The sequence below is a fragment of the Heloderma suspectum genome, chromosome 3 (genome assembly GCF_057233095.1).
Source record: "Heloderma suspectum isolate Gila_16-S chromosome 3, 16-S_ref, whole genome shotgun sequence".
Classification (NCBI taxonomy): domain Eukaryota; kingdom Metazoa; phylum Chordata; class Lepidosauria; order Squamata; family Helodermatidae; genus Heloderma; species Heloderma suspectum.
The window spans coordinates 179,522,971-179,539,712 of record NC_139460.1 but is presented as its reverse complement, the minus strand read 5'-3'; the positions used below and the strand labels follow the sequence as shown (position 1 = coordinate 179,539,712).

Sequence of the window (16,742 nt, the reverse complement as noted above, 5' to 3'; positions counted from 1 at the left end):
GGGCCCTAGTCAGCACTGAGCGGAGCAGTCTTTGAATGAGCTGGAACAGTGATGTTTACCTCATAAGAGGCCAGTACCCCAGCACAGGGCAGGCCAAACCTCATCTAATAATTCTAGGGGAACAGGACTATGAATGCTCACTCCCATACTCCAACTTAAGAGGCTATTTTAAGTCTGTGTCTCTCTGTACTTTGAACAGTAAGTGATACGTGCATCTTTGTTTTGATTAGAGAAAGAGGTTTATGATTGAGAGCAGTTTCAGTGGCAAAAAGTATACATTCCTTGCAGACACTGTGAAAAAGTGTAAATATTTGCTGGGTCTCTGCTCTGCTCAACATGGATTCAGTGCCCAAATGAATTCCCAGATGCTTCTCCACCAGGCTCCCTCAGGTGAGTTAAGATGATGGGGATTGTCCAATTGCTAGGGTGTTAACTAGGGACTCAGTAATAATGTATTCAATCCCTTCATGTATCTGGGTATTGCATCACATCTGGTGTTTAAATTGGGGACAGCTGAATGGTAGGATTTTGTACCCATGTGCCTTAGAATTGATATATCATCTTATTTCTTGCAGACAACAGTAGATGTATGGAAATAGTCAGATCAAATTCTGCATATACATCTCAGCGGGATGACCTCACCCTTATTCCGAGACTCTCCCGCTCAGAAAATGTGCTATATGGGACCAATCTGGAAAACATGTCTGCTGGGATTAGAAGCAAGTCATGTGATAACCTTAGCATGGAAACCATCCATGAAAATGGAGAAAAAAGCAACCTGGGAAGGTATGGTTTAAAAATAGACATTGATTCACCAGAATGTGTGAGATTACATTGTCCACTTTCTGGAGCTTGTCCAGAAGTGTAGAATGTATGCTAATTAATCCTTTTGAAGTCAATGTAGCAATTAGCTGCAGCTTTGGCGAATTACATAATGGAATTGTCATTGAGGAGAGACCCCAAAGGAGCAGAAACCAATTAACTAATGAAAGGCTCAATTTAAGCAATATTTGTGTTTCCTATTGGGGCAATTTTTTGTATATGATTGGGACCTTCAACAAAATGTGGTACTATATTTCCACCCCCTGACCATGCTCCTGTTCAGGGTTCGAGCCAGCCATGCCTTCCTCTGGGATATTATAAGTTGTAAGGAGCTCAGCCCATCCAATTCACTCATCTTCACACCCAGGTTTTAGTCAGCCCCATGCTGATTTTGACCTGCACTGCCATGCACTGAGTAGGTCATGTGGCTGCTATACACTGCCATAGTCCACATGCTAAGCTGAGTTTGAATTGGCTTTTTCCACACTTAATTACAGTAGCTTGAAAGGCTGCGATTGCAACTGAGTTCCAAATCTGATCTGAACTCCGTTTGGTGTATAGCCAGTTGCAGGGGACAACAGTCAAATAACCATTTTGACCCACTGGAGGTCTAAAAACCATGCTTGCCATTGGCTAAAACTAAAATTAAAGGCTCATGACATGAACTCTCAAAAACAGTACTTTGCATTGGGTCTGACAATGAATTGGCTAGTGCAGATGTTTCAGCAGGTGATATATGAGGTGACACATGGTGTTAGAATTAATGGTTTGATGAGGAACGTGGCCTTAAAAAGAAGGAGAATTAACATATTTCCCCTTGTCATGGCCAGATCGCTTCCTATTGAGGTTTAGACTCTTGGCAGCCTTTCCTCTCTGCAAGGGTGGATGAACTATTAAAATGGTCCGCCCTCAGAGGCTAGTGGACTTTGATGGACTCCAGAGGGCTGTGGGGAATTTTCCTGCTGGTATGGCTGGTGCTCCTATCAAAGCCCTGGTCACTCTGTGGCATGCAGAGATAACTCTGGCAGTTGACACGATTGTACCCAAGTGCCTCCTCTCTCTGAGCAGAGCCAGTGTAGCTCCCTGGTATACACCTGAGCTGAGGATAATGAAGCAAGAGGGAAGACGGCTAGAACACAGGTGGAGGAAGACTCATGCCAAGTCTGACAGAACACAGGCTCGAGCTCATCATTGAACCTACTCTGTTGCAGTAAGGCAAAGAGGGAGTTCTTTTCCACAGCGTTGCATCTCAGTGTTGTCCAGTAGGTTGCCTTCAGCAATCTGAGCCAGGGAGAGGTGGAACCCTTGGTAGCTCACTGTAACAAGTTTGCATGATACTTTGCAGATAATGTCCTTGCATTTGTCATGACTTGGATGCCACACTTAATGCAGTTCCCCCTGTAGAGGTATCCAGAACACTGATTGGTCTAGTTCTGTTGGATGAGTTTTGGTTGTTGAGGCCTAAGGCTCTGGATCAACTACTGTGTGATTGACTCTTGGCCTTCATAGCTTATTACATCTAATAGGGAGGGGATGTCTGGCTGGGTCCAGGATGTTGTCAGTTCCTCCTTGAGAGAGGGAATGGTGCTGATCACTTTAAAGGAGGCAGTTATTAGGCCACTCCTGAAAAAGCCTAACATGGACCCGGAAGATGTTAACAACTGTAGGCTGGTTGCTAACATCCCCTTCCTGGGCAAAGTGCTTGAGCAGGTAATCTCTGGCCAACTCTAAGTACTCTTGAATGAAACTGATTATCTACAATCCATTTCAATCAGGCTTGAGGCCTGGTTTTTGAAGAGAAACTGTCTTGGTCACCCTGTGGGATGACCTTTGCTGAGAGAGAGAGAGTGGGGAATGCAACCCTCTTGATTCTCTTGGATCTCTCAGCAGCTTTTGATACCATTGACCATGGTATCCTTCTGGATAGACTATCTGGGCTAAGTTGAAAGTACTGCACTGCAGTGGGTCCACTCCTACTTGGATGGCCGATTCCAGAAGGTGGTGCTGAGGGATTATTGTCCTTTGGCAGTTTTGTCATGGTGTGCCACATGGCTCTATTTTATCCCCCATGCTGTTCAACATTTACATGAAACCACTGGGGGAAGTTATCTGGAGATATAAACTGAGGTGTCACCAATATGTGGAAGATCTATCTCTCCTTTTCATCAAATCCAGGTGAGGCAGTAGGTGTTCTGAAACAGTGCCTGGGTGAATGAGGGCCAGTAAACTGAGACTCAATCCAGATAAGACTGAAGGTACTGTTAGTGGGTGGTTCTTTTGCCCAGATGGGTGATATTCAACCTGTTCTAGAGGGGGCTGCACTCCTCCTAAAGGATCAAGGGGTGCTCTTGGATCCAGCACTGTCATTGGAGGCACAGGTGGCCTTGGTAGCATGGAGCTCCATTTATCAGTTTAGGATTGTAGTTGGTATATTAGCCTATCTGGGCAGAGATAGCCTAGCTACAGTTATCCATGATCTGGTAACCTCTCATTCAGATTACTGCAATGTGTTTTATACATTGGGCTCCATTTGAAAATGGTCCAGAAACTTCAGCTGGTACAAAATAGGGCAGCTAGATTGTTAATGGTGACTGGCCAGTGCTTTATGATCTGTGCTGGCTTCCAGTCCATTTGTGGGCCACATTCAAACCACTGAAATTAACTTACAAAGCCCTAGACCACTTGGGGCCAGGTTACCTGAAGGATTGTCTCCTTCCATATATACTTGCCCGGACCCTAAGGTCATCCCCAGAGGCCCTACTCTGGGTGCCCCCACTAGATATAGGGATGTACAAAAGTCACGTATCTTTCCGCAGATTATGTTGATGGTGGGGGGGGAGGCGTTCCATCCCTCCCCCCCGGAATCCTCCACGGCCAGCTGTGCTCCGCGGCAGCTAGGGATGGCAGATAATTCCGCCACGGATCTTGGTGAGGCCAAATGCCAGTGCATTCGGCCCCCCGAAATCTGTGGCGGAACGGCCTGCCACCCCCCCCCGCGGATCCCCCCCGGGACGAGACTTACCTGGGGCGGATCTTCCGGGCGGCGGCGGCTCCGGCGGCGGCTGGTCTTCCGACCGGCTGCCGCCGCCGCCATTTGCAGTTGTTGTTTTTTTTAACAGAGATGTGATAGGCTATGTAAGTTTTTACGTAGCCTAAAATGTCTGGGTAAAAAAAAAAGAAAAGAAAAAAAAGGCGTACGCAAATGGTGGCGGCTACGGCCGCCACCATTTGCGTATGCTTTTTTGTTTTTTTACCCAAACGTGATAAAATGACTGGGTAAAAAAAAAAAAAAAGGGCGTATGCAAATGGCGGCGGCTTTGGCCGCCGCCATTTGCGTTCCTTATTTTGGGCTGCCTTAGTCTACGTAAATATTTATGTAGACTAAGATGGCGAAAATAAGGGGAACGCAAATAGCGTCCGCTACGCTATTTGTGTTCCCCTTATTTTTGCTGTCTTAGTCTACGTAAATATTTATGTAGATTAAGACAGCAAAAATAAGGAACGCAAATGGCGGAGGCCGTAGCTGCTGCCATTTGCATATGCTTTTTTTTTTTCTTCTTCGTAAGTTTTTACGTAGCCTAAAATGTCTGGGTAAAAAAAAAAAAAAGGCGTACGCAAATGGTGGCGGCTACGGCTGCCACCATTTGCGTATGCTTTTTTTTTTTTTACCCTGATGTGATAGGCTACGTAAGCTTTTACGTAGCCTAAAACGACTGGGTAAAAAAAAAAAAAAGCATACGCAAAAAAAAAAAAGGAACGGAGCACCTCCCCCCCGTCGAGGATTCCGGGGGGAGGGACAGAACGCCTCCCCCCCCACCACCAACATAATCCGTGAAAGGTAAGTGACTTTCGTATATCCCTAGCGGCAGCTCCGTGGAGCAGCCGGCCAGGCCCAGGTCAGAGCTGTCTGCAGCCGGATTTCCAGCCGCGGAGGGCTCTGGGGGAAAAAAACCAAAAAAACAACCATGTACGCAAGTGGCGGCAGCTACGGCCACCGCCATTTGCATTCCTTATTTTGGGCCGTCTTAGTCTACGTAAATATTTACGTAGACTTTGACGGCGAAAATAAAGGGGAACGCAAATAGTGTAGCGGGTGCTATTTGCGTCCCTTTTTGATTCACCGTTTTAGCCTTCGTAAATCTTTACGTAGGCTAAAACGGCGAATCAAAAAAGGGATGCGAATAGCACCCACTACGCTATTTGCGTTCCCCTTTATTTTCGCCGTCATAGTCTACGTAAATATTTATGTAGACTAAGACGGCCAAAAATAAGGAACGCAAATGGCGGTGGCCGTAGCCGCCACCATTTGCGTACACAGTTGTTTGGGTTTTTTTTTTACCCAGCTATGATAGGCTACCTAAATCTTTACATAGCCTATCATGTCGTGGTTTTGTTTTTTTTTACAAGATAAGACTGCAAATGGCGGCGGCGGCAGCCAGCCAGAAGACCAGCCACCACTGCTGCCGCCGCCACCACTACCCAGAACATCCGACCCAGGTAAGTCTCGTCCCGGGGGGGATCCGCGGGGGGGTAGCAGGCCGTTCCGCCACAGATTTCAGGGGGCCGAATGTACTGGCATTCGGCCTCACCGAGATCCGTGGCGGAATTCTCTGACATACCTAACTAAATGAGGTGAAGTGTGTGGCTGCAAAGGAGGGCCTTTTCAGTGGTGGCACCCTGGTTGTGGAAGGATCTTCCCTCACCTGGCGCCTAGATTATGGTCTTTTCCGTGCCAGGTTTTTTTATTTCCCCAGCCTTTTGAGCTTTTCAGTTTTAAAAAATTGTGTTAGCGCATCTTTAAATCTTTGCACAGCTGCTGGCTTTTATCTTGGTTACTAGTTTGGTTTTATTCTGTTTTAAACGTATGGTTTTTATATTATGTTTTGTATTTTATAGTTTTATGCTTTGTCTTGTAAACCACCCAGAGAGATTCAGCTAATAGTTGCTATAGAAATGTAATAAGTAAATGAAAAATAAATAAATAAAGTTCTACACAATATAGGAAATCTAATGAAAGAGTGCTTCCACTTTCTTACTTTCATCTTCAAAAAGAGTATAAGTCCTGATTTTACAGAAGAAAGAGATTGAAAATTGGTCCCAGTTCATAGAGGCTTAGCTCATTAGAGATAATAGGAGTTTCTGGTATATAGTGACCTGGTTCACATGATCACCACAGCCCAGCGTGGCTTATTTAAGCCATGGTGGGCTGTGGTGCCTGCAAGCACCAGGTTGCCAATTTATGCCCTTCCTGTGGCTTCTCGTGCCGTCTGAACCTGGCAAGGGCGGCTTGTTGGGGTGGTTAACAAACTACCACACAATGCTACAACAGGCCAGCTGTTCTGGCTGATTTGTTAACCACCCTAACAAGTCACCCTTGCTGGATTTGGATGTCACGACAACCTGTGCTCTGTGACCAGCATGCACAGGGTGGTTAACAAGCTACCATGGCTTATTAACCATCCTCATGTCATGCAAACTGGGTCAATGTCAGGGGCTTTGCGAGAAATGAGTGAAATTTTTGTGAACTGCCCAGAGAGCTTCAGCTATTGGGCAGTATGGAAATAAATACATACATACATACATAAAATTAATTACTGTTGCATATTAGCACCCATATAATATGCTAGGGATATTGTAAAGAGGAAAAGGCTATGTAAAGATATGAGGCAATATAAGTAATTATCAATAGACTGAAAATATGCATAAAATCTGATGTGTTGTTTATAATAATAATGTAAAAAGAAAAAAAAAAGAAAAAAAAGTAGGAGTGTTAGCTAGTAAACCATAAATATATAAAAATTGCTACCCCAGGGCACTTCCCTTTCTCCTTTGGTCAGATTGACATCTTCCCAAAACTGCTGAGCTAAGTGCAGCACACCCTGGACCAGAGTTTACAACCAGGACATTGGTGTTTCTAGAGCTACATATAATAAACCCCCTATTGTCTCCTTTAAGGGAAAGCAGTTTTGGGAACAATTTTGAGGAAAAAAATGGAAGAAGGTTTACCCTTACTTTACCCTTTCCCTGCCCACATTATTTCACAGCAACTACCAAGTTACTTTTCCCTCTGGAAGCATCCAAATACATGTTTTACCTCACAAACATACATGTGGAACCCCACAAGGAGGGAATTTGGGGGGTGGGGAGTGATGGTCAGGGCAAGGGTTAAACATCCTCTCCCCTCACTGCTGCTTCACTACAAATTATACCCTCCCCTCCAACTCCAAATCACCCCCTTCATCTTGTAGCAGGTAAAGCAGGCTGTCTGGGTTTTCTTACATGTATTTGCATAGAATGAGTCCTCAGAAACTGTAGCCCCTTTCAATTTAAACAGAGTGAATTAGTTTGGAGTTGCTTCTTTACATGCTCAGTTCTGTGACTCCATGGGATATCACAGGTTTGTTATCTCAATGGAAATCTTCTTTGTCCCTCGTGCTCCATATAGGTTATCTCAATCAGAGATAAGTACTAGCTTGACTGAAAATCAAAGAAGTTATAACTATCTTTCTGTCAGTTCAACTCAGAATACATCCAATGATGGTGAGTAGGATTTACAACAGTGGCTTCTGTGTCTTAGGAAATGGGAGTGGGAGAAGAGGTAGAGGGCATGTACCTATTGAAGTCTGGTCCCCAAAATGGGCATAAATAATGGTTTTCAGCCTCAGTACATTCATTGGAAAGTGACACACCCCAAGTCCCAATGAGCGCTGAAGGTTTCCATACAGCATTTCCTTAAAAGGACTGTAAAAAAGTCATATGTGATGACGGATGCAGCAGCGGCTCCGGGTGGTCTCCTGGCCGCTGCCGGGCTGCTGTGGCTGCAAATGGCGGCCGTCGTAGCGGCTGCCATTTGCGTTGCTGGCTTTGTTCGTGATAGGCTACATAAATACTTATGTAGCCTATTACGGCAAAGAGCAGGGGCGCAAATGGCGGCCATTACGCCATTTGCGCCCCTGCTGTTTGCCGTAATGGCTATGTAAATACTTACATAGTATACTTACTATGTATACTTACATACTATCATGGCAAAAGGCAGCCACGCAAATGGCGTAGCAGCCGTCATTTGCATCCCTTAAATACTTACGTAGCCTATCATGGCTTACTGCAAGGACGCAAATGGCGGCCACTATGACGGCCGCCATTTGCGGCCACAGCAGCCCAGCCACGGCCAGAACTCTGGCTGCGGCCGGGGAGGATTCTGGGGGGAGGGATGGAGCGCCTCCCCCCACTGCAGATTGACCAGCACGGAGCCAGGTAAGGCTTTCGTACATCCCTCCCCTCCCCTTGGAGGGCTGATTGGCACCTATATTGGTTTCATTTTGGTGCCAAGTTAAAACATGGGTTTTTTTCACCAAAGCCTTAGGGCTAAATGCATTCCCTAAAGTTGCACACTGTTTTATTGTTTTAGATTTTTAATAGGCATTAGCTTGTTTAATGGTTTAATATGCTTTTAAGCTGTTTAAATTATGTATTGTTTTATACTGTTTAAATTGATTTAATCTGTATGCCGCCCTGAGATCTTAATGATATAGGGCATGATACAAATGTTTTAAATAAAAAAAGAAATGTTCCTAATAAACCAGCATTTTGTTTATTGGATTGTTTGTGATTCCCTTTTTATATGAGTTCCTTGGATTAAATATATTGTAAATGGCAAAAATAGCTGAAAGAGAGAGTTTTTTCCCTGACAGGTTTAGGAGTATTCCCCAAGCTGTGAATGTGCTCCTTTGTGGGGACTGAAATCCCATACAGAACAGACTGAACACCATAGATTTGCCAGGTCTCAGGGTTTGAACTTAAACTTCTGGATTCCAACCTTCTTCTAGTGGCCTACAGAGTAAATCTCAGAATCAAGGGGGCAGGCTGCATTTTGCCATTTGAGAGATCTTGGTGTTTCATTAACACATAGACACCCCCCCAATATCCATCACACTTTATCCCGAAGCCACCAGACTCTGGCAGGCTCTTCCAGGTGCCACCCTCCACCTTCTCCCGCAGCCACTAGTTCTCTACCAAGCTCCACTTGACTGGCCATGCACCAGCCCTTGTGTCCCAGGATCTGCCCCACTTCCAGGTTCTGAGCGGGGGATGTACGAAAATCACTTACCTGCTCGCAGATTATGTTTATGGGGGGGGAGGCGTTCCGTCCCTCCCCCCGGAATCCTGGACGGTGGGGAGGCGCTCCGTTCCCCCCCCCAGAATCCTCCGTGGCTGGCTGTGCTCCGCGGCAGCTCCGCGGAGCAGCCAGCCAGGCCCAGCCAGGCCAGAGCCGTCCGCAGCCGGATTTCCGGCCGCGGAGGGCTCTGGGGGGAAAAAAAACAACTGCGTACACAAATGGCGGCGGCTACGGCCACCGCCATTTGCGTTCCTTATTTTTGACATCTTAATCTATGTAAATATTTACGTAGACTAAGATGGCAAAAATAAGGGGAACGCAAATAGCGTAGTGGACACTATTTGCGTTCCTCTTATTTTCGCTGTCTTAGTCTACGTAATTATTTACGTAGACTAAGACAGCTCAAAATAAGGAATGCAAATGGCAGTGGCTGTAGCCGCTGCCATTTGCATACGCTTTTTTTTTTTTTTACCCAGACGTTTTAGGCTACATAAAAACTTACGTAGCCTATTACGTGTGTGTAAAAAAACCCCTGCAAATGGCGGAGGCGGCAGCCGGTCTGAAGACCAGCCGCCGCCGGAGCTGCTACCGCCCGGAAGATCCACCCCAGGTAAGTCTCGTCCTGGGGGGATCCGTGGGGTGGTGGTGGTGGGGTGGCAGGCCGTTCCGCCACAGATTTCAGGGGGCCGAATGCACTGGCATTCGGCCTCCCCGAGATCCATGGTGGAATTCTCTGCCATCCCTAAGGAGACCTAGGCTCAGAACCCACTACCATCATCTCAGACTTATCTAGATTGAGCTTCAGTCAACCATTGTCCAGCCCATGAAGGCTCTAGCCTGTGCTTTTCTTTCTGTGATTCTTCTTCTTCTTGCTTCCACAGCACCAGGTTCACCAAGCAGCCAGAGGAAGAACTCACTAACCAGGCTAGAAAGGGAAATAATTTGTGTCACTTTAAAGCGTGACCCTAAAAATGGCTTTGGTGAGTAAGAAAGAGCGATGTAGCCAACATTCAGAATTGTTTGTAAGGGCAAACTAAAAGGGGTTGTCCTCCAAATCCACACTCACAGCTCCAGTGAAGTCTGTGTCCAGCACAGAACAAGCTCACTGTCAGCCAGCTCTCCCTGCTGGTCCACCCAGCCTTTCCCAAGCAATGACCCTTGCAAAGAGGAGGGACCAGCAAGATCACTCTTGCTGTTGAACAAGGTTTTGGATCCTCCTTTATGTAAATATGGTCTTATGTAAAATATTATCAGTAGTCTGAGGTTTGTTGAGCAGATAAAGAAATTTTTTTCCCTAGGGATTCATTCATTCATTCATTCATTCATTCATTCTACTTCTATACCACTTGACATCCCAGGATCTCCAAGCAATTTACATGAAAACAGGTACAATGCCATTGAAACATCAATATAAACACAGTATAAAAATTAAATAGCTTAAAAACATTACACAAAATAATGTGAAACATGTTAAAATAAAATACGTGAAATAAATAGTGAAACCACCCTCCTTAAAATGTATTTCCCCATGTGTAGCTCTTGAAAAGGGGGGAAGGGCAGCTGGACAGCATCAGCACTCCCCCCCCCTTTTTTAAGCCTGTCCCTGCTCTCTGTGGCAGACAATATAAGAGCATATGAACATAAGAAGAGTCATGCTGGATCAGACCAACATCCACCTAGTCCAGAATTCTGTTCACACAGTGGGCAACCAGCTGCCTGAGTGTAACCCACAAGTAGGAGATGAGTGCAAGAGCACTCTGATACTGGAAGTAGCATATAGCCCTCAGGACTTCTATCCGTTGATAGCCTTATCCTCCAAGAATTTATCTAATCCCCTTTTAAAGCCATCCAAATTGGTGGCCATCACTAGCAAATTCCATAGTTTAACAATGCACTGTGTACGGATGTACAGATTGTGTAAAATCCATTCTGTCTGTATTTCGTGGCTTATCAGGCGCTTTTCATTCCGTCATCTGCCCATCCACAGAATTGGCATTTTTTGTGTTTCCGAATTTGAACAAATTCACAATTGCAAAAAAGTGCATTCACGCAAATTTGCAGGTGTGCAAATTCCCCTCCAAAGCATTTTCACACTTTAGCCTACAGGGGAAATGCACATTTTTGGCTCGGTTTTTAAAATTTTGTGTATTTTGACAAAATGACGAAATTTGCACAAAATTTGGGAAAGTAAGCAAACTGGCCTGCGTATCTGTGGAATCTGCCCGACAGGAGGAAAGCCAGTCTGCCATGGAATCCATGGGTCAGATTCATGAAAATCTGAAGTCGTTTGGTTCCATTGTGGATTTCACCAACATCCCTAGTGCTGTGTGAAGAAGTACATCCTTTTATCTGTCCTGAATCTCCTACCACTTGGCTTCATGGAATGACCCCAGATTTTGATATTATGTCAGAGGGAGAAAAATGTCTCCCTATCCACTTTCTCACACGATGCATAATTTTGTACACTCTATCATGTTTCCTCCATTCACCTTTTTTCTAAGCTAAACAGCCCCAGATGTTGCAACCTTGCCTCATAGGGGAGTTGCTCCAGCTTCTTGATCTCTTTAGTTGCCCTTTTCTGCACTTTTCCTAACTCTACAATATCCTTGTTTAGGTGCAGTGACCAGAACTGTACACAGTATTCCAAGTGTGGTCACACCATAGATTTGTATAAGGGCAGTATGATATTGGTAGTTTTATTTTTTATTCCTTTCCAAATTATGCCCTACATGGAATGTGCCTTTTTCACAGCAACCGCACACTGGGCTGACGTTTCCATCGAGCTGTCCACCACAACCCCAAGATCTCTTTCTTTGTCAGTCACCACTAGTTCAGATCTCTTCAGTTTAATGTGGGGGTTTTGCCCCATCACTTGCTTACATTGAGCCACATTTGCCATTCTGATGCCTATTCTTCCAATTTGGAGAGATGCTTCTGGAGTTCTTCACAATCCTTTTTGATTTAACCACCCTAACTAATTTGGTGTCATTGGCAAATGTAGTTACCTCTCTGCTCACTCCTTCCAGATAATTTATGAGCTAGTTGTAAAGCATTGGTCCAAATACAGATCTTTGTGGTACCCTGCTGTTTACATCTCTCCATTGGGAAATCCTATGGCAAAAGCTTAATAGTTACACTCTTCAGAAGTCATTTACTGTAGCTGGTGGTCATTAGTTATAGGCTTCATGTAATTCCTGAACAGTCAAAAGCTAAGTCTAGAACCATGGCAAAGATCTACATAATGGATTTCTCTATTGAAATCTTGTGACCCAAAGCACAAAGGAAGGGGCTCAGGATACCTGGAATCACCCTTCCCAGGCAACCAAAGACAAGGACAAGGGACCAGAATGATCTCTGGGGTCTTTCCTCCCAGACAATCAAAAACAGTACTAAGAACTGGAATGATCCCGAGGTCTTCCCTCCCAGGCAATCAAAGATATGATTTTCCAAAGAGTACAAAGAACCAGAATGATTCCTGGGATCATCCTTCCCAGGCAATCAAAATACATGAGTTCTAGAAAAGGCCCAAACAAATCCACACAGAGAGACTTTGTCCAACCAAGAACCTTTGTTGGGATCTCTGCATTACATGGCTGAGGCACACAAGCAGAGTTTGACAACCATAACTTTCACGAGTGGAGGCTGGTGGCTCCAATTTCAGTGGGGCGGTGAATCTACTCTGGGTTTCAGTCAGAACCAGCTAGACCTCTAAAGGAGCTATCCAAGGTGCTGAAACTATTTGAGGATAGGGTTCGGCACCATAGACAGCCCCTTTAGTGTTCTGGCAGTTTCTGACTGAAACTCAGAATGGATTCACAGCCCTGCCAAAATTGGAGCCACCAGCCTTCACTGGCATTCACCTTGGTAACTCTACACTGCATGAGTCCAACAGCGAAAAGTCCAAGAATCAGGATCAAACCCAGCCTGCTGGCACTCTGTGACGATGACAAGACAGTCACACAATCTACAGCAAATGAGAGTTTCACAGTACTTCTCATGGCATGTCCTTAGCAATCCAAAGTTCCAGTTAGAAAAAGAGTCCATGTGCAGAGTGCTTGCAGAGGTTCAGGTGATGGTAGATCCAAACAGGGAGGGTTTGGGGCAGTGAAGATGAGAATGTTCCTAGCAAAGTCTCCTCACTTTTGCATCGGCTTAAAAAGAGAAAGTGTGACTGTGAGACATCTCTTCCGGACCACTTGAGAGACAAGGGCTTTTGGCATTTTACCAAGACCCCTATCCAAACAGGGAGTCTCTGTTCAGCCCTCCAGCACTGATGCTTCAACTTGGGGGACTCTTCTGCAAACCCCAACCCACTTCTGTCAGTTTCTCATGGAGAACTTTCAGCCTCCCTCTTTAACAAGGCGGAATCAGCAGGTGGATGGAGAGTAGAATGGCTCCCCCCGGCTCTGCTCTGAGAACACTGACAGAGATAAACTCACACAGTTTCTGACATTCCACAGGCTGAATAGGCCCAGACCCTTCTAGATTACTTCTGATTAAATTCTAGCTATAAACTACAAAGCCCACTGCAGTGCTGAAGCTGGGCCCTGACAACTGCTAAATTTGCTCAGGAGTCTTTGGTGAGGGACTTTTCCAAAAGCCTTTTGGAAGTCCAAACTGTCTACCAGATCACCTCTATGCACATGTTTATTGACACTCTCAAAGAACTCTACAAGGTTAATGAGACAGGATTTACCTCTGCAGAAGCCATATTGATCATTTTTCAGCAGGGCTTGTCCTTCTATATGCTTACTAATTTTATCTTCAATGAAGTTTTCCACCAATTTACCCAGAACAGACATTAAGCTAGCAGGTCTGTAATTTCCCAGTCCCCCTGGATCCCTTTTTAAAAATTGGTATTACATGGGCCAATTGGTCCTCTGGTACAGACGCTGATCTTAGGCACATGTTACATGTTTTTGGTAGAAGATCAGCAATTTAACATTTGGAATGTGAAATTAGGATGGATACCATCCGGCACCTGGTGATGTATTAGCTTTCAATTTGTCAATAACATCCAGCCCAGCTCTATCTACAAAGCTATCTAGATGGTACATGATATCCACATCTAGGGATGTTAGAGAATTCTGCCACAGATCCCAGGGGGGCCAAATTCCAGTGAATTTGGCCCCCTGGAATCCGTGGCGGAACGGAGCAACCCGCCCCACCACCCTGCGAAAGCCCCGCGAAATGGAGCCTACCTGGCTGCGGCTCCGGCTGCGGCTTCAGCTCTGGCAGCGGCTCCGGCGGCAGTGGTGGCTCCGGCTGCTGCCAGGCTGCTGCAGACGCAAATGGCGTCCTGAGTAGGGGACACCATTTGTGTCCCTATGATAGCCCATGATAGGCTACGTAAATATTTATCACGGCTAAAGCAGGGATGCAAATTGCGTCCCCTACACCATTTGCATTCCCGTTTTCTCTGTGATAGGCTACGTAAATATTTACGTAGCCTATGAGGGCTAAAGCGGGGACGCAAATGGCATAGGGGATGCCATTTGCGTTCCTGCTTTAGCCGTGATAGGCTACATAAATATTTACGTACGCTATCACGGGCTACCATAGGGACACAAATGGCATCCCCTACTCAGGACGCCATTTGTGTCCTCAGCAGCCTGGCAGCGGCTAGAGGCCCCGCTGTGGGTTGGCCCAGCCGGCAGCTCCGCGGCCTGGCCGCAGAGCGGAGCCAGCCAGGCAGGATTCCGGGGGGAGGAACAGATCGCCTCTCCCCCCGTTGAGGATTTTGGGGGGAGGGACGGAGCACCTCCCCCCCACCGCGGATGTTCCTGGACAAAACCAGGTAAGTGTTTCATACATCCCTATCCACATCCTTCTCGTCAGGCAGGCACTTGAACATCCAGTCTACATGCCCATTGCAAACCCAGCTGACTAATGATTGAATCTCCCATTACCACAAGCCCTGCCCCCCCGAGGCTCATCCTCAGCACAACAGGATATTTGCTCCTCTTCCGAGACACCCTCCTTCCCCAAGAACCCTATTCTCCATAACAGCAAAGGAGCTGTCACTCAGGGATTGGGACCTTGCTATTAAGTCCCCAAAGGGCTTGTCCACCAACCTCTCTGCCTTTCTCGGCTTCTCCAGCTCAGCAGCCTTAGCTTCAAGGGAACAAAGTTGTTCACTGACAGCCAGGATCTAATTACACTGAGCACACTGCCACAACCTCTGTCCCACTGGCAGATAGTCATACATACAGATAGGGATGTACGGACTGTGTAAAATCCACTCTGTGTTTTGTGGATTGTCAGGTGCCTTTTGTTCCGTCGTTCGCCCACAGACGAATGCGAAAAAAAATTCGTCATGCAGAAAAATAAACAATTATGTAAATATTTACGTAAGTATTTACATAATTTACCTTAGTACATTACATTTAGTGTATTGTCCCCCATTCCATTCAACATTTCATCAGCAGAAACTTACGTATTTTCCTATGAATTTATATGCGCAAATTTCGGGAAAGTAAAAAATCATCTGAAAGTCCATGGACTCCGCACAGCCTGTGAGGGGTGCTCTGCAGCGGATTCTGCAGGTCGGATTCTTAGAAATCCGAGCTCATTTTAGTCTGTCTCGAATTTCTCCATCATCCCTACATGCAGATAGTCAGACTACTTTTAACATGCCCAATAACTGAAGTTCTCTGGATGGTGTACAATACATTAAATATTTTAAAAACATACAGTACAAATATTAAAACAAAAAAATTAAGAACAGCACAGAACAAAACAAAGATAAAACCAGCAGCAAAGAATAAAAACATTACAACAACATAACATTTTATCTAGCTTTCTATTATTGGTATATCTAGATAAGCCATTACACACTGTAGATAGTTTCATCTGTTCACATAGTGAGGGTTATGGAGGAAATGTACAGCTTGATAGTGCCATGCTGTGAGCAAATGAAATGTCATGTTATTGGCAGTCAGCAGAAAACATGGCATACAGAGGCTGTTTTTTAGCCCCCAACTCCCCCACCCCACCCCCAATATCTACTCTAATGTATTGTTTGGTCTTAACTGTATTTCTTCTTGGGCTTCTGCTTGCTCCCAGTGAAATCACAGAGACTTGAACCCAACATGTTTCCTGTTTTGAAATATAACTGAGATAAAAGAGAACAGACAACTTAGCACTGTGAAAACAGACTAGGGCAGAATCTACACCTGGAATTTCTGTTGTTTTAAAACAGTAGTCATAACCGTTGGGGCACATGATATCCTTTGTATACCATTATAGTTTCATCACAGCTCACATTTTCTAACATTACTGACCTAGTGGTACATCTTCTGTTTCACCACTTTGTCAATGTAGTATACTCTCTAATGTGTTTTTCCTTTGCATTCTCGTTCCCTGTGTTTAGGGTTTTTTCTCAGCCTTTATGTGGGACAGCCAAGAGCAGCGGAGTGGGCTTGAGTTTTCTTTTTTCACGGGTTATGTTTGTCAGGGTGGTCTGTATTTAATCCGGTCCGTGTTTGCAGGTCCACCCTTCCATTTGCAAATCTGGAGCTTCACTTTGCTTGTACTGTCCTCTTTTCAAGGAGGGAGGGGAGGCCTATTGAAAGCAAATTGCCTTCAAGGTTTCTTTCTGATTTGGAGCCAATGGAGACTGCCTTTCCCACCCAAGCATTGGTGCCTTATCAAAAGCAACTCCTTAAAAAAAGTTTTTAAAATGGCCAATCCAACCTCTGCATGATGAATTTATTCAGGGAAGGTGGAAAGGAACTTTAAATACCCAGTGAAATCCTAACTGTCAAGTCTTTCTCCTGCTTGGCTGAGAAGGGAGACTCCCCCA

The 16,742-nt window shown here is 45.3% G+C and overlaps 1 protein-coding gene across 1 annotated transcript in view; it reads left to right on the top strand.

Moving 5' to 3' along the window:
- Positions 1-16,742, top strand: part of FRMPD2 (FERM and PDZ domain containing 2) — a 240,287-nt gene that overhangs the window by 80,101 nt on the left and 143,444 nt on the right. Inside the window, exons 14-17 of the mRNA XM_084845567.1 lie at positions 231-390; positions 576-776; positions 7,255-7,362; positions 9,820-9,918. Of these exons, the coding sequence (XP_084701693.1) occupies positions 231-390; positions 576-776; positions 7,255-7,362; positions 9,820-9,918 (568 nt within the window). The remainder of the gene's footprint in view (positions 1-230; positions 391-575; positions 777-7,254; positions 7,363-9,819; positions 9,919-16,742) is intronic.